At 33.9% G+C, this 17856-nt stretch overlaps 2 protein-coding genes across 3 annotated transcripts; both read left to right on the top strand.

Annotated features, from left to right (window-relative positions):
• Nucleotides 1-44: 44 nt before the first annotated feature.
• Nucleotides 45-8773, top strand: LOC115706041 (uncharacterized). Of its 2 annotated transcripts, XM_030633543.2 has the most exons (15): nucleotides 214-1029; nucleotides 2241-2327; nucleotides 2576-2679; nucleotides 2886-2936; nucleotides 3349-3520; nucleotides 3623-3943; nucleotides 4660-4863; nucleotides 4988-5500; nucleotides 5611-5820; nucleotides 6483-6671; nucleotides 6902-7065; nucleotides 7225-7377; nucleotides 7506-7587; nucleotides 7674-8074; nucleotides 8180-8773. In XM_030633543.2, exons 1-14 carry the CDS (start codon nucleotides 511-513, stop codon nucleotides 8061-8063), a joined length of 3159 nt encoding a protein of 1052 aa, XP_030489403.2. In that variant the 5' UTR covers nucleotides 214-510; the 3' UTR covers nucleotides 8064-8074; nucleotides 8180-8773. The 2 variants fall into 2 exon arrangements, with proteins under 2 accessions (XP_030489402.2, XP_030489403.2); XM_030633542.2 differs by having other exon boundaries at nucleotides 45-1029; nucleotides 7674-8773.
• Nucleotides 8774-10169: 1396 nt separating this feature from the next.
• Nucleotides 10170-17606, top strand: LOC115706042 (tubulin-folding cofactor E). Its single transcript, XM_030633544.2, has 15 exons — nucleotides 10170-10604; nucleotides 10886-11056; nucleotides 11734-11780; nucleotides 12669-12815; nucleotides 13180-13254; nucleotides 13837-13946; nucleotides 14231-14346; nucleotides 14438-14499; nucleotides 14967-15074; nucleotides 15158-15192; nucleotides 15882-15947; nucleotides 16497-16588; nucleotides 16665-16741; nucleotides 16891-16968; nucleotides 17233-17606. The coding sequence occupies exons 1-15, from the start codon at nucleotides 10310-10312 to the stop codon at nucleotides 17329-17331; spliced, it is 1578 nt and encodes a 525-aa protein (XP_030489404.2). The 5' UTR covers nucleotides 10170-10309; the 3' UTR covers nucleotides 17332-17606.
• The last annotated feature ends 250 nt before the right edge of the window (nucleotides 17607-17856 follow it).

The following is a 17856-nucleotide window of genomic DNA, read 5'->3' as shown; positions in this document are numbered from 1 at the left end:
TCCCCAAACCCTCTACTTCAGTAAAGATATCATTGTTTTTATCATTTGTCTAAATATGTAGATATGGATTAGTAGTATCATGCTAAATCTGCGGGCACGTACATTTTATATTCCTTAAATTTAATACTTCATTATTACTCTACCAACAAGAAAATTAATGAATAATAAATGCTCTTCATTAAATTACCAATTATTATCATTATTTTGTTTGGAAGGGATCAATTAAAATAAAAATTATTTGTTGGAGTGAAAATTCAATTCAAATGGTTCAAAATTTGTTGTAAAATAAATAATAATAAAAAAAGCGAGAGAGAGAAAAGGAAAACTCGTTTTTCAGTGACGACAGAAGAGAAAAGAGAAGAGAGACGAAGTGAGAGGCATAACCTTCTCTCCTCTCCAATGCCAGCTCTCACTGTTCACATTGCCATCTCTTCACACACCCACACCTGAGGATAGCTTTTCCGTCCCTTTCGCCGGGAAAAGAGAACCAGAAACCAATCAAGTCTGCCAATGGGCCGAAATTCGTCTCCTCCTCCTCCAGATGGTTACGACGGTAATGTCAACACCGTTTCCGTCTCCGGTGCTGGTAATGATATTGGTTCTCACTCGATTGGTTCTAGCTTTCTTTTCAAGCGGAACCCTAATCCTATCCACCAGCGAGATCGAGGCAAGACATTGCCGGATCGCCCTTCGTCGTTGTTGTTGCGGGGTGTCCGATCGCATCCCAGTCGTTTCAATCGTAAAGGTTTTATGTCGTTGTTTCCTTTCAAAGGGAAGTCGACGTTTTATTTGGTGATAATCTTCGCTGTATTCTTGTTTGCAATGGCGTCCATGGTGTTGCAGAGCTCGATCACGTCGGTGTTTAGGCAAGGAAGTGATAGGGGGAGATTGTTGAGAGATGGTTTGAAGCTCGGAAGTACGCTCAGGTTCGTGCCTGGGAAAATAGTACGTGGACTCGCTGAGGGGAATGGTCTCGATCATTTGCGGAATGAGCCGAGGATTGCTGTTCGGGCGCCTAGACTTGCTCTTGTGAGTGTTAAACTGTTACTTGACTTTGCTTTAGTTTCTGAATGAAGATCTAAATTCGTTTCTTAATATGTGGTCATGTTAGTGTTTATAAATTTGAATTTTGGTTTATGGAAGTGTTTGATACTTGTTTTGTTGATAATTGATCGTCATTCTAGTGATGGGAGTGAATTGGGACTTGTTGTATAAACTAAAGGCTTGGCAACTGTACTGAATGCTTATGTGCAATTGAAATGACTCTTCTGTCTCTTTTTCTCTTGGTAGAGGGGGAAAGATATGGCTTCTCTGTATCTTATTTGAAGTTTTCTTAATCGTTAGGGGCATTCCATTGCTTCCGGTGGGAGTTTTTTTTTTTCTTTTTCTCCTGAAGTCGGGTTTTAGATTTCTGGATTCCATTTCCGAAATTTCTCCATGGAGTCCGGACCAGTACTACTTCTTATGAAGTTAGATATGAGTTATGGTTATTAATTGATAGTTTGAAGCAGGGAATGACTACTGTGATTAAGCATATTTTCTTATATTATAAGTATAGCTGGCACACTTGTTATAATTCACAAATCAGAAATATCATGTTCAATTCTACGTTACCCCTCCTCACTACTGAGTACTGAGCCAGCCTCAGTGCTAAACAAGGGTTTTAGCTCAGGAAGAAGTTCCTTTTTATTTCGATGAGAGAGGCAAGTTTGATACTTCAAAGTATTGTTTCCTAGTACATCACCGTTGCATTTGTCTGTGTTCAGCTTTATTTTTTTGATGAAAGAGACAGTTTAGAAATTGCAAACGTGGACATACATAAAAAGGTCCCGCTGGATCCTGGAATCCATACTTGAGTCCTTCAGCATTTGAAAATATGTGTAGATAGAGCTTTCAATGGTTTATGGAAATTTGAACAGGGAGAAGGCTATGATCATGAACCTTCCCTCCTTGGTCTGCTCTTCTTTTATCTATGTATTATGATATCTGCAATATTATTATCCAATAGTGATCTATGTTATCGAGGTATTACATTATAGCTTTAGCGTATGATCATGGTTAAATTATAATTTTAATGTACTTTCATGAGTATAAAATTTAGCTTAGATTCCTAACTTTTGATATCCACATCATTTTTTGTATCCTGCAGAAATGGGGATTTGATGTGTGTGTGTGTGTGTGTGTGTGTGTGTGTGTGTTTCACATTGTATTAAATTGGGATTCATTTTGTTGAATGACAGATATTAGGAAACATGAAGAAAAATCCACAATCCCTGCTGTTAATAACTGTGTTAAAGAGCATGCAAAAGCTTGGTTATGTGCTTAAGGTGAGGTTTTACACATTTCATCTTTTAATTATTTATCTTTTATAATTGCTATTGTAAATATTGCTCGTTTGCTGAGAAAAAAATGTTTCAATGATTGTATATAAATGGTATGGCATGATGCTGTAGTAGAAGCGATCTATTTTCTTATTAGATATTATAATAAAAAAAGGGGGCCAAGGAGTTCTTTAATATACAGTGTTTCAATTTGGTTTGAAAGCTTGTGTCTCTTTATAATGGCTTTTTGACAGATCTTTGCTGTAGAGGATGGAAATGCACGGTCAATATGGGAGCAACTTGGAGGCCAGATTTCAATTGTAGGTTCTGAGAGTTATGGACACATTGATTGGTCAATGTATGTTTTCCTCTACTCTATCATTGTGTTTTTTATTTTTGATGAAGTTATTTATTTATTGCTTCTGGGTTTCCCAACTTCACTGTTGTGGCTTGAAAACATCTATCATTTGGTCAATCAGGGAAGCTTCAATTCTAGAGAGGGTCTTCTCTGTTTCTTTGTTTGCATAGACTGATCATTGGTATTTTATTTTCATTTCTCTGTAGCTTTGAAGGTGTTATTGTTGATTCGCTTGAAGCAAAAGGGGCTATTTCAAGGTGGGTTGGTTTGATAGATTTTTGTAGCTTCCTTGACGTTTACATTTTAGGTAGAATAGCTTTTTTTTTATTTCCTTTCAACCGACTGGTTAGTTCTTCTTGATGTCCTTGTTGACGGATCTTGTTACATTTCATATTTTGCATTTCCTTTTATTTAATATTTTAGGCGAAAAATTTCTTTAGTACGTGAGCTATTTATCTTAAATATTATTTTCATATTTGAGAGGAAAAAGGGAGAGGGATGGATATTCTTTCAGTGAATTAGTTTAGGAATTTATCATGACTTACATTGATAGTTAAGAGGTAGGAATGAGACGAGCTTATAATGACCAAATATGTACTTTGCGACAATCATCAATATTAAGTTTGTTTTATTTGAAGATTCAGTGATCGTTAAGTTTTATATTTGCAGCCTTATGCAGGAACCTTTCTGTTCAGTACCTTTGATATGGATAATTCAAGAAGATACCCTTGCAAAGCGTCTTTCGATGTATGAGGAAATGGGTTGGATGCACCTAATTTCTTACTGGAGAAGTGCTTTTAGCAGAGCTAATGTTATTGTGTTTCCAGATTTCAGTCTGCCGGTAGATCTGCTTTCTTTTTTTTAAATGTTATGTTGCTCGTTGTTCCAGTACTTATTTGTATTACTTTTCTTAAATTTAATTGCTTCCTGCATCCCTAATCAGATGTTATATAGTGTGCTCGACTCTGGAAACTTCCTTGTCATTCCCGGATCTCCACTAGATGTTTGGGCTGCAGAACGCTACATTAAGACCCAATCCAAAATTCAGTTAAGAAAGAATAATGGATTTAGCAATGATGATTTGTTGGTTCTTGTAGTTGGAAGTTCCACTTTTTACAATGAGCTATCATGGGATTATGCTGTGGCAATGCATACAATAGGACCTTTGCTAATAAAGTATACTAGAAGGAAAGATCCAGGGGGGTCATTTAAGTTTGTTTTTTTATGTGGTAATTCCACCGATGGATATGATGACTTCTTACAGGTAATTATTTCTATAATCTGCATTAAAGATAAAATTCTTTTCTCTTATTAGTTTTAAATTATCTTGCATCAGTTCTAAAATGCTTGATTCTTTCTTCTCTTTTCAAATGGTCAATAGTAATGACTAGGAAAAGCTCTGATGTCCCAAGAAATACATGTACATTGCTTGGTGAAAATTAGTTCCTTAGAAATTATTGCATAGATGAGCATACAAATTTTGCCTCATGTAGTTTTTCTGTAACGTACCTTGTAAATAAGCTTTTTTAGATTTTTTTTTGACCTATTATGTTTGCTGAATAATGCTCTAGGATGATTTGAATGGTGGATCAGTGAGATAAGTTTTATGTTAAATTTATGCAAACCTGGCAGTGGCAAGTAAGCTTCACAATATTTTTTTGAGAGAACCTTTTTTAAATAGCTTTTTGAATTGTTGAGATTATTAATTTTATTTTATTTTAACTTTAAAAAACTTTAAATTTTAATGGCATCGCTCATTCCCCAGTGTAATGTTTATTTTGTCAATAATTGTTTGTTTTCTTATAAAGATAAAAAAGAAAAGGCAGTTTGGTGATGAAAAAGGATCAGAGGATGGATAATACTCTTTATGAACATTGCAATTAGATATTTGTCTTCTGGTGTGTTGAATTGACAATTGACAGAAGTTTCTAGTCCTTGCTCTGGGGGATACATTGATTTATTGATTGAACCTTTATTTAGGAAGTTGCTGCACGTCTAGGACTTCAGGATGGTTCTTTGAGGCATTTTGGATTGAACAGTGACGTGAAGAGTGTGCTGTTAATGGCTGACATTGTTCTTTATGATTCCTCCCAACAAGTTCAAGGTTTTCCACCATTGCTTCTTCAAGCTCTGACTTTTGAAATTCCAGTTGTAGCACCTGATTTACCTGTCTTGAAGAAACATGTGAGTTTTATTATCAATATATTTTTACTGTTTTTAATTTAAGAAAAATAGATACCATGATTGACAAGATTAGGGAATTTTCTATAATTTTTATTTAGTTTTTAAAGGACCTTCTAAATTGCAGGTAGTTGATGGAGTTCACGGGATATTCTTTTCAAAGCATAATCCAGATGCTTTAATGAGGGCTTTCTCACTCCTTATTTCAAATGGAAAACTTTCGAGATTTGCTCAGACAGTTGCCTCCTCTGGCAGGCGCCTTGCAAAGAACATGCTGGCATCAGAATGTATACTGGGTTATGCACGACTTCTAGAGAATGTGCTCAATTTCCCTTCTGATTCTTTCCTGCCAGGTCCGGTGTCTCAGCTTCATTCTAGGGTATGGGAATGGGAGTTGTTTCAGAAGGAAATTGATTTGAAATATGGTGAAAATCTAAAATATGACGAGGGTGGATTTTTGCTTCAAAACTTGAGCGTTGTTTATGCCATTGAAAGAGAGCTGATAAATTCTGCTAATGTCAAGAACATCTCAGAAGATGGGACTGGAAATATGGAACAAGATATCCCACATCAACTTGACTGGGATGTTCTAGAGGAAATAGAGACCTCTGAAGAATATGAGAGGTTGGAAACAGAGGAGGTATGCTATTGTTTTTACTCTTGTAGTTTTTGGTTTACTATAATTCTTTCCCGATTCCACCACTTTTCAGTCTTTTACTTTACTATGAAATATTTTGTCCTTATCCGCAGCTTGAAGAAAGGATGGATAGAAACTCTGGTATATGGGATGAGATATATCGGAATGCTCGAAAATCTGAAAAGCTTAAGTTTGAGATCAATGAGAGGGATGAGGGAGAACTTGAGAGGACAGGTCAGCCAGTCTGCATTTATGAAATATACAGTGGGGTTGCAGCCTGGCCATTTTTGCACCATGGTTCGTTGTACCGTGGACTAAGTCTTGTGAGTACTTTATGTATAATTATATATTTAATATTTATGTTAGTAAGTCTTGTGAGTACTTTATATATAATTATATATTTAATATATATGTTAATTTTGTTCATATCCATGTCAACTTTTTTACTTTCCTTGTATTTTTGTACAATCTAATTGTATGTTAAAGTTAAAGGAACTTAAAAACATTATGGAATTCTAATCTATAGATTGGTTTAGCTAGAGAGAGGGGATCTAAAACATAAAATTACTACTTACAAGGCTTTATTTCAAGAATCATTTTATTTAACAGTGGCTGACCCCTTTTTTGCTCTTTTTGCTTTGGTTTGTTTCTTGCGGATACCCTGTACCCCTCTTTCTTGTAAATTTCGTTCTTGATATTTATAATACACTCTTTCTTACAGAAAAATGTAGATTAAAAATGCAAAATTACCACTGAGAAGTCAGAGAAGTTACAAGTGACAAGCACTCATTTGTGGATTTTTTTTTTGTAATGTGTTTATATGTGTTATATTGTACTTGCATAATTGAGTTCTTATAGGCGTGTCTTTTGTCTTCTCACCCTTATCAGAACTTTTCAAGTTAGATTAAGTCATAAGTATTGAAATTTGCACTAGAAGTTTGTTGTTACACTACTTATTGAAATTATCCTACGATGTATGTGGCAGTCTACCAGAGCACAGAGATTGAGATCAGATGATGTAAACGCTGTTGCTAGGCTTCCTATTTTAAATGAAACCTATTATAGGGACATTCTTTGTGAAATTGGAGGAATGTTTGCTATTGCAAAAAAGGTGGATAACATTCATGGGAGACCTTGGATTGGGTTTCAATCATGGCATGCTGCTGGTAGGAAGGTATTTAATTTATTTAATGAATTTTACTTTTGACTTTTATGGAATTCCCTTAATTTATTCCGTCTATTTTTTCTGGTAAGTATTAGAAACTTTTCAATTATGCCACAAAGATGCTGCTGAACCTGATAATGTCATCTTTATTTTTCGTTACAATAAATGCTGCTGTAATATTTCTTTTTTCATTCTTGAAATAAATGTTTACAGTTTCCTTTTCATTTTTGAGAAAGCAGGTTTCATTGTCTACAGAAGCTGAAAAAGTTTTGGAGGAAACAATACAAGAGAACACTAGAGGAGATGTGATATATTTTTGGGCACGTATGGACATGAATGAAGGGTTTCAAAATGCACTTACGTTTTGGTCCATGTGTGACATCTTGAATGGGGGATACTGCAGGTATGTATTTTGACGTTTGGTTTGTCTTTAAGTATTTGTATAAAAGAGTAATGAGCGAGTAACTGTGCTACTTTAGTGCCTGCATCAGGAACAATTTAATTAATGTTCTGATAATTTTGGGCTGTGAATGAAACTTTTCTTTGCTTAAAAATGCTTCAGAAATGCTTTTGAAGATGCATTTCGACATATGTATGGCTTGCCATCACATATTGAAGCTCTTCCTCCCATGCCTGAAGATGGTGGTCACTGGTCTGCTCTGCATAGCTGGGTTATGCCGACCCCATCATTCCTGGAGTTTGTTATGTTTTCTCGGTATGATTCTGAGGCTCAAGCTTGCTATTTTTATTTTTACAGGGATTTTTTCTTCTTTATTCAGTGATACTGAAGCTTGTTGCTGAATTTGAATGGAGTTAAATTGACATATCATAAATGAACTGCAGAATGTTTGCTGATTCTCTTGATGCCTTACACACCAATGTTAGCAAAAGAAATATTTGTATGCTGGGCTCTTCAGACATTGAGGTATGTCATGCAGGCATTTAGTTTTATGTTCCTGGCTCATTCCTGTTCTAGTTTAACATTCGTCTATTGTTATATACAATGAACAGAAAAAGCATTGTTACTGTCGGATCCTGGAAGTTCTTGTCAATGTTTGGGCTTATCATAGTGGAAGGAAAATGGTTTTAATAGATCCCCACTCGGGGTCATTGCAAGAGCAACACCCAGTTGAGCTACGCCAAGGACATATGTGGGCAAAATACTTCAATATTTCTTTGTTAAAAAGAATGGATGAAGATTTAGCAGAGGCTGCCGATGATGGTGATCGTCCTAGTGAGATGTGGTTATGGCCATTAACTGGGGAGGTGCATTGGCAAGGTATATACGAAAGAGAAAGAGAACAAAGGTATAGGTTAAAGATGGACAAGAAAAGAAAAACAAGAGAGAAATTATTTGAAAGGATGAAATATGGATACAAGCAGAAGTCACTTGGAGGATAGATAGCTTACAGGTAACTAAGATGGTCAAATTCTGTTTCATCATCACTTGAGACTAAGGCAAAGTTGAAGACCTGAATTCTATTAACAGTCACTGAAATCTATCTTTTTCTACTCAGGACTATTTAAGTGACTTCAGGGTTTAGATTAATTCTTTCTAACAGCCTCAACGTAGTCCATATTGACAGATTTTTCTTCTTCTTGCTGAATATACATACTTAATGAGAGCGGAGAGGGAAGCTTCGCAGCAATTGCTGCTCGCCACCATTTGAAGTATTCATTGATTGCCATCACAAATGGAAGAGTGGGTAGCAGAAGATTCTTGAGGAGTTCACCAGCACTTGAAAAATATATTTTTTCTACTATTCAGAACAATCAGTTTAGTGAGTATATGTATTCTTTTATTGATGTATATGTTGTTTTTCTTTTTGTCTTTTGTTTAGAAAATTCAAAAGCAGTTTTGGTTGATATAAAGGTGATTAATACTGTAAAAATTGATTTTCTTCCAAGGAGAGGAAAATCTTTGCAGTTTTCAATATTAGCTTACACATATTGGATACTAAACAAGAAGAGTTTTGTTTTACTTTTCCCAAAAGAGAGATTATAAGTTTTATGTGGCAATGGCATTTGTTTTACAAACTCGAATTAGAAAAGATGTAAATCATCAAGAAAGTCGTCCATATAGTAAGCTTTCTAGATCTGGCTTTGAATTATCTCTAATGTGTTGTATTCTGAAAAATATTTGAATTATAGTGCTGTGGTGTTGAAAAGGGCTTGGATTTTTATTGGAGTTAATATCACTCGTAGCTTGGATTATCATACAGTCAGCCTTTTTTGTTTTCTTTGAAACGATCATTCAGTCAGCTTAAACCTTGTTTTTTTAACAAATAAGTGGTACGAGTTTTTATAATAAAATTATGGACTAAAATTATAATTTAAGATCATTGCTATTTCTATTTGGTATTAATGATACGTAGTAACAAGATATCTTATGATTGATTAAGAACACTCCATAGAAGTTGATATTAAATTATATAACATTTGAGGAGGTTAAATATTAAATATTAGGCATCATTAGCAATTCTGAAAAGTTTATTATGCAATAAAGGATGTCCTATGTACTTGAATTTGGAGATATTATTTTAATTTAATTAAATAAAAAGTGGTAACATAATATAAAAAAAAAAATGTTAAAGGACACCGTAGTGTCTAATATTGTGAGGTATAATGTTGAAATTCAGATCACTTATTTTACTTTTAATAAAGATTATAGGCTAATTAGTAATTTTTTTTATCAAATCATACCTTTTGAATTTTTTTGTGCGTTAAAAATTCTCCTGAACTATTGAGATTGTTAGATTTAAGGACTTTTGTTTAATTTTAGTAAAAAAATTTTAACATGGATGAAAGTTTAAGGAGCATGATTTAGTACATATAAAAATTTGAGGAGCATGATTTTGTAGATATCAAAGTCTGAGGAGCATGATTTAGTACATAAACAATCACTAAAACAGTAAAATTGAATGAAATTAGACAAAAATATTTAAATTTAACAATCTTAATAGTTCAGGAGAATTTTTAATGACCAAAAAAATTAAAGGACACGATTTGGTACATATCAAAGTGTAGTGGAAAAAAATTACTAATTAGCATGGGAATATTACCAAATATTACCATGGGAATTACAAGGCTGAGGTTGTTGAGGCTTTAGGGGTTAAGGAGGCCCTTAGTTGGCTAAAAGCCAAAGGGTGGAGCACGATCGAGGTGGAAACTGACAGTTTACTCACTGTTCAAGCAATTTTTAGTAAACAACAAATGTCTTCTGTCTTTGGTTTGATTACTAATGATTGTAAAATTTTATTGTCTTCTTCACCTAATACTAGTTTACGTTTTATTAAACGATCAGCAAATTGAGTGACACATTTTGTGGCTAGACGCTCTCGATTCTAGACGCTCTCGATTCTACTCTGATCGTAGCAATTTTGAAGATAATGTTCTGGCTGACCTTCTGCCATTTTGTATTTAGAATGATAATTTTAATGAAGTTTATATTTTATTTTTTTCAAAAAAAAATATATACATATATATTATATTATAAAGGTACACCTCATAGGTGCAAGACATTAGTGCCCCGTAGAATGGTCATGAGAATATGGAAAGAAAAAAAGGCAAGTTATATTCAGTAGAAAAAATTATGGTACTGACAACCGACAAGTGACAACTGAGGCAAGCACAGAACAGAGCAGAGGATGCAAGAGAACGAGTTCAGGCTCGGCCAGCGAGTTCACTCAGCTGGAGATCCCTGGCGAATCGGAACGGTGCGGTACCTTGGACCCGTCCAAGGCTATTCCGGCAGCTGGGTCGGAGTGGACTGGGACAGTGAGGACGCCAAGCACGATGGTTCCATCAATGGGGTCCGATATTTCCAGGCCAAGTCTGAACGATCCGGCTCTTTTTTTCGGACCCATAATCTGAGTTCCGGCATTTCGTTGATTGAAGCTCTCCGGCTCAGATACCAAGGTGAAACGACTGAAGAAGAAGAAGGTATGTATGTATGTATTGTATGTATGTATTGTATGTATGTATGTGTTATCATTTTCCATTGCTTATTTGGTTGTCGAGGACATGTGTGTAATGTGTTATATTATTTTTAGCAATGCCAGTTCTGATTTCGAGTTATTAGTTTCCTTATGATAATTTGGACGTAGCCGACCGTAGAAAACGTTTGGGTTGATGATAGTAAGTAATGTTGGAATCTGAGTAAAATTAAGAAAACTAGTTAAACGGTCTCTCAATTTTGTGCTTTGTCGTTGGTGATATTGCAGATGAAATGTATGTTCTTTCAGCGAGTAATAAACGGGTTTCTATTCAGCTACTTGGTAAAGAAAAAATTCAAGATAAACTAAGTCGATTCGAGGAGCTGACTGGAGCATCGCTTTCTTTCTTGGGTGTTAGCTCACCTGGATTCTCTGGTGATACTGGTAGTCTCCTGCCAAGTAAGTTGGAAAGAAAAATACTTTTTTTATTGAGAATTTCGATTTACATTTTGATGGATTTCCTTGAGTAGGAACTTATGGATGACTATTCAATTCAGCAATAAGTTGAAATGTGATGGTATTTTATTTGTTGTTCACAAGTTTAAGCATTGGTTTAAGTATATACAATATAGTTGCTAGTCCTGATTTTTGGCTGAGAAGTTCTTTTGGATTTTGTAAAGCTTATCTTACAAGAAAGTGTTTGGAATAGTTATCTTTATACATACTGCCTTATTCCCCTCCATTCTACCTAATTTTGTGTTTTGTTCTTTTTTGTAGTCAGACCGAAATTTTTTGTTCTGATTGTGGAATTGTCCTTTCAAAATTCTTGCAACTTACTAATAAACAATGTTTTATGTTGTTTGAGCTGTATCTTCATGATGATCCTTTAGAGTAGGCTTATATAGATACTTTTTTTTTTTTCAAAAGCCACAGAAAATAAGGTTCTTTGTATTTCTTGCATCTCTCTTCGATTTAAAATTTGAACTTTGGCCTTTTGTACCTGTTTGCATGGAAGGAGATTTCTAGAATCTGATGATGGCTTTATGGAGTCACGGTGTTTTTATGTGTGCTTTGTTTTGCTATACTCTTTAATGTGCCCAATGCCATTCAATAAATCTGTATTGCTGTTTTTGCAGATTTAAAGGAGCTTGATTTGACTGGAAATCTGCTATCAGACTGGAAGGTCTGTACTGAAATTACCATGTTAATCTTTCTTTTATAAATATTCTTGTTTTGCATGTACTCAGTGCCTCTTAAAATATTTCTCAAATTGCTGTACTCATTTGAACTTACATTTCTGCCCTACAAAATAGTAATTTTTATATCATAATTTACTATTGCTTTTTTAGAAATATAAAAATAAAAAGGCAGGGTTTTTATAATTAAATTCATTGTAAGGTTATCTACAGTCTGCACAATTGCTTTTAGGGATTTCTTGAATACATTTTTTTTAAACAGAAAATTCATCTAAAGTTATTAGAATACCTGCTTCCATGATGTAGCATATTGGTAATTTTGATCACTAATTTAAGTGGTGAAAAAGTAGTAGAAAAGAAGAAAAAATGGCAGCAGGGATTTAGCTTTTTCACCTTGCCTATGTAATAGATACATAAGAAAAGGATTTTGTCAAATTTGTAGACTAGTAGTTTTCTTTTCTTAAAACTTGATCACTGTTGCCATATTAAAAAAGATTCCTTTTCATTTTTGTTCAATCCTTCTAAGAACAATAGGGACTATAAAGTCAATTGGTCCTTTAGTAACTCCTTCATTTTACTTCACAGATTTAGTATATGGTTCCCCCATCAATCTCATATCATAAAAGTTTGGTGTTCTTAGCATTTATGTTTTCTGAATGTGCTACCATTTAGCATTTTTTCTGTTAGTTTTATCAAACTGGTTGTGGACCTCACTCATTTTGTCTTGTTTTCATCCTCACTTGAGTGTTTACATTTCTTTGCGATTTCACAAAACTATTCTTTGCTTATATTGCATTGGTTATTCTCCAACTTTATACATCATTGATTGGAATTGATTAACTGTTCTCCAAATCTGAATTGATATTTTCTTGCAGGATGTTGGCACTATCTGTAAAGAGTTACCAATGCTTCAAGCCCTCAATTTGTCCTACAATTTAATGGCGCCAGACATTGTTGAGCTGCCACAATTAAAAAACATACGCATTTTAGTTCTGAATCATACAGGTGTAAACTGGACAAAGGTATTCTTTCTACTAGATTTCGCCTTTTATTTTTGGCTTCTCGAGGACTCTTAGCAAATTAGTGTGGAGAGGGAACAGAGTCTGGAGTGGCTAAACAACTGTGCTTGGACTTGATAAGAAAGGCCAAAGCACCTCTTGTTTTACCAAACAAATATTAATAATGTTTTTAATATAAGCTGAATTCTGACAGCTCTCAACCTAATCATTTTTTTTCTTTCTCTTGAACTCTGCAAAATTACAGTCTTTTCTTGCAAAGCTTTTTTCCCTTATTTTCTTCTATTTATTTGCTACATATATTTTTTTTGTTACGAATTTTCCCTGTTTATGTTATCTTCTTACTAATTAATGTTACTTAATGTTGCAGGTTGAAATTTTAAAAACTTCACTGCCAGCAATTGAAGAGTTGCATCTAATGGGAAATAGCATAAGCACAATAGATGTATGCATCTTACATTCTTCCTGATCAATATTCTTTCATATTATAAATAATAAAAATAAAAAGTATCATTGGCATTTGTTTATCTAGATTAACGCATGTTATTGTTATCTTGAAACTAAACATTACAACTTTTTTTGCCATTCAATGTTATGGCTTTGTGAATATATTAACTTTACATTAGAACCTCAGATGAATGGGATATTTTTTAAGAAAGAAAAAAAAAGAAGTAACTCTGATAATGTGAAAGCTAGACCCTTAAGATCCAAATACAACATTTATTAAACTGAAATTATTCTCGTCAATAGAACCTTTAGCATGTTGGTGTTTGTGTACAATATGAAAGAAGTATAAAAGTACTCTCACAAGGATATCAGTAACATTTACCATTGCATGGAATCCAAAACATGCTACTTGGTGATTTCAAAACTAGTAATTCATTTTAACAGAAAAAAAGTTTCTTTTTTTGTCTTGGTTCTTCCTGAATATTTCTTTGGTTCCTTTTTTTTTTTTTGCTCAAATTTCTAAAGCATCCTGAATTTTGACTGCAAAGCTTTTCTTCTCTATTTGTCTTTTGTCTTCCAGCCTCCTGCATCCTTTACAGTTCAGGGATTTGATTCTCTGCGGCTTCTGAATTTGGAAGACAATAGTATAGCTGATTGGAAAGAAATTATAAAACTTTCGCTGCTGAGAAGGTTGAAACAAATTTCTGTTCTTGACTCCTTATGCCATTGAACAATAGGAAGTTTATGAGTCTGGTTCAAAGGCTACTGATAAAAAAGAAAGAGTATAACAGTTGATTATAACAAGTTTCTATTCTTTAGTCATTTGCTATTGAAAAATAAATTTCAAAGTCTACTGATAAACAAAAAAATAGAATGGATAAACTCTTTAAATTTTCTATGGTAGTTTTCTCACTAATTCTTGTATTGTTGCTGATTTTTCTTGACATCTTTTACGTTGTGGTTCCTGCATGTAGCTTGGAGCAGCTTCATTTGAACAAGAACAATTTGAGCTGCATCTCGTACCCAGATCATGATATGTTAGATGAACAAACTGACAAGCCATTTCAAAATTTGCGTTGCCTTCTTCTCGGTAAATTTTCTGTTTATTTGATACTGACTTGTATTTTGCCGTTTATTATCTTCGTTATTGTAATGCATATCTTAGCTATTCAATGCTGTAGGAAACAACAATCTTGAAGATCTGGCTTCAATTGATACACTGAACTTATTTCCAAAACTAGTGGTAAGAATTTGTAAATGAACCCTCATATTTTTGTTATTAGAAAAACTTAGTTTCAGGGAGAGATGCATTCAACATGTTGCAATTATTGAATGCAAATTCAACCAGTGCTTGTCATTATATGAATCAAACTATCTGCTATTATTATGTTGTATATGTTGATTCTGTAGTTTTGTTAGGATTATATGTTTTGGGTCTTTATTTTTCAATAGGAAGGAGAAGTAAATATAAATAAATCTAGGAAATTTTATACCTTGAATAATAGTAGCCTTACTGATGCTGCATTCAGCAAGAGGACTAGCAAAGTTTGAAATAACCATGCTTGCCTTTAATGTTTGAAACAATTTGTATTTCACATTTGCAAGACACTTCGAGAAAGAGATTATTGATGAGCCAAAACATATTTAGTTGAATAACATTCAATATGTGGTTGTTGATGGCCCTTTAATTGCCCATTTTGTGTATTAAAGGATATACGGCTCTCTGATAATCCAGTAGCTGATCCTGGAAGGGGTGGAATACCAAGGTTTGTTTTGATTGCGCGTTTGGCAAAGGTTGAAGTTCTGAATGGGAGTGAGGTAAAATTTAGTATTCTATGTATTCCACAGCCACATTGTTTCAGCAATATGAGAAATTTGATGGCCTGAAACTATCTTTTCAGGTTAGGCCTCGTGAAAGAAAAGAGTCTGAGATTCGGTTAGTTTTTCTGTTTTGACTTAATCTTTCAGTTGATCTCTTTAACTATAAATATGAGTTTTTATAGTTTATTGCTTGCTCATGTATTTAACTGCTCCTATAATATGCAGAATTTTTACATTAATTTCTCATTGCTGCTAGAATTTATTTAATTATAGTTTCTATGCTGTCCTGCTGAGTTGTTCGTATTGGTTTCTCTAACAAAAATTTCCTGAGTTGGCTCTTAAGTTTGACAACCACAGGGTACTGGCTTATGCTCATAAAAATGAAGGCATGTGTCTTGCTGGTTTAGATGAAGAAAGTGAAGAACTTTATTTAGGTTTTTCTTTTGTTTATTTTGGCTCATGGAAAAACATGGTCAACGCCTCTTGTTGTGCTCATAAATATTAATAATAAATGATAACTAAAATGTTTCTAAACGTGTACCCTTAAATGTTGAAGGAACGCTTAGGAAGTTTAGCTGGTAAAGTAGTATTTCCATGCTATTTGATATGCTTACTTGGTCTTAAACACATAGGTGATTAGTCACAAAATTGTGGTATGTGCACTCTTGATTCCTATGGATATTTAGTTTTAATATGCAACAATTTGTGTCACTGAGATTTTGTAAGTAATTACATGTTTTGAATGGTATCTGTGTTAATCTTCTTACAGTTAATTGTCTTAGAACAAAATTATTTTTCATGAAGGTATATTCGCTTAGTGATGTCAAAGATGCAAGGCAGTCCAGAAGATATCCAGCGGCTCCACCCTAGGTAACATTGCTGTTGAAGTATTTTTCCTGCAAGAGTCTGACAACTGCATGGTTTTCTTGATTATAATTGTGGTATAGATAATAGTTGAAACTTGAAAGGGTGTGTAAGGACCAAATTCTGGTGGAAGTATCAGACTGGGGGATGAATATGATAAATAATACCAATCTATATCCCATAAATAGATTATATTAAACTTGATGTAAATGTAAATCAAAACTACCAATATTAAGTCTAAAGGAAAAATCATGGGTATGGCCAACAAATCTAATCCATTATAAAGGTTTTTACAAGACTCAAAACTAGGACTTGAATGGTTACCATACCTTCTTCCATATTTATCCTCGACAAGAACCTTAGTCCATTGGAAAAATTCATAGTGAAATAAGGGATCCATTGTCTTTTCACTGGTTTCCCTAAACTATGATATTCAAGCTCCTTTAGTATCATGGTTTGAGGATTGAATTTTACTAGGCTTCACCAAAAAAGTGATGAGAATTCTTAGTTTTGAATTAATATGTTATCCTTAATGTCGGTCGATCTTCATTACAGGTTTCTTGAGCTTAAAAGTTTTCATGGAATTGAAGATGAGAAACCCTCGAGTGGGGGCACAGGCCCTCAGAAAATGGCATCCGGGTTTCTATGTATGAGTTTTTAAATTTAAAATTAGTTTTGTTCAGTTAAAAAATGAATACTAAATTCAGTCTAACATTTGTGCAGCCATCATTCTAAAATGTGTTGGAGCATCTATTGGAGAGAAGCCCCTACTTACAAAAAAGCTACCAGGCACCACAACGGTCTAACCCCAATCCTCTTGTTTTGAATTTTGGTTGCTTTTCTGTTCTATTGAGTTTTTTGAGGGGCTATAAGGGGAAGTCGCTTGTCTGGACAGAAGAGTCTTCTCAGTCTTTCTAAATGGCTAAACTAAATTATTTGATTAAATTAGGTTGGCAAGCTGAAGATCCTTTGTGAGAGCTTTTTCAAGTTGAAGTCTGTAAAGCTGAAATTGTATCTTCAAGAGGAGGTATATTTTCGCTCACACTTTCTCCAAACCATAACTGCTTTTTCCGAATGTTAATAAATACATATTCATTTGCTTCTGAATTTGGTGTTTATTTTTTTTTTAACTTGTCGTTTGGTATGTGTGGATAAGAAACAAGATAATCTATTATCGGTGTTTAAAATATTTTAAAAATTCTGGTACTTAAGAGTATTTTTAACTTGTGAATCATAGAAGAACACTAAATTATGCAATTAAAAAAAAAGTAAATTTTGCTATTATTTTCAGGGTTCTCCTTTTCCAATTTTGCTGGACGATGAAATGGCATCTCTGATTGATGTTGGTGTTGGCAATGAATCAACCATACTTGTTGATGAGGAGAGCTAAGAGAAACTATGTACAACCATATGTGCATTGGCAACTTTGTCGAATTTGCCTTTTTGTCTACTAAGTGTGCACAATCGAAGTTTTCTTCCTTGTTCACTTTGAGTTAAGGCTGAAAATTTAGCCCCAAGAGGTGCTAGTAAGATGAGGGGTAGAACAGGAGTGCTCTTCCTATCTTTATTTCACAAACTTTTAGCTGCCAAATATGATTGTCGAAAGTTTCATTTTGGAATTGATAATGTTTTGATTAATGGCAATTTTGTTTCAATTTCAAGTGATTTAATTGTTTTTCTTTTTTCAAAAATAGAAAACTAGTCTGTATAATGAAAATCCATCACAATTAGAAATTGAGCATTGGACTACCAGACTACCAGTATCCTCTAACCTCACACATTCTTCCTTCAAACCCAAAAAGTAAATTTGGTTAAGTGATGCTTTGTAAATTGGGAAAAGAAAAAGGGTTAGAAAATGAGAAACATCACTAAGCAAATCATTTACAACAGGTGTATAATAATAAGCTAGGCATCA

Source organism: Cannabis sativa, chromosome 1 (assembly GCF_029168945.1).
Source record: "Cannabis sativa cultivar Pink pepper isolate KNU-18-1 chromosome 1, ASM2916894v1, whole genome shotgun sequence".
NCBI lineage: Eukaryota > Viridiplantae > Streptophyta > Magnoliopsida > Rosales > Cannabaceae > Cannabis > Cannabis sativa.
The sequence above is the reverse complement of the archived record's forward strand: the minus strand, read 5'-3'. Positions and strand labels throughout refer to the sequence as shown.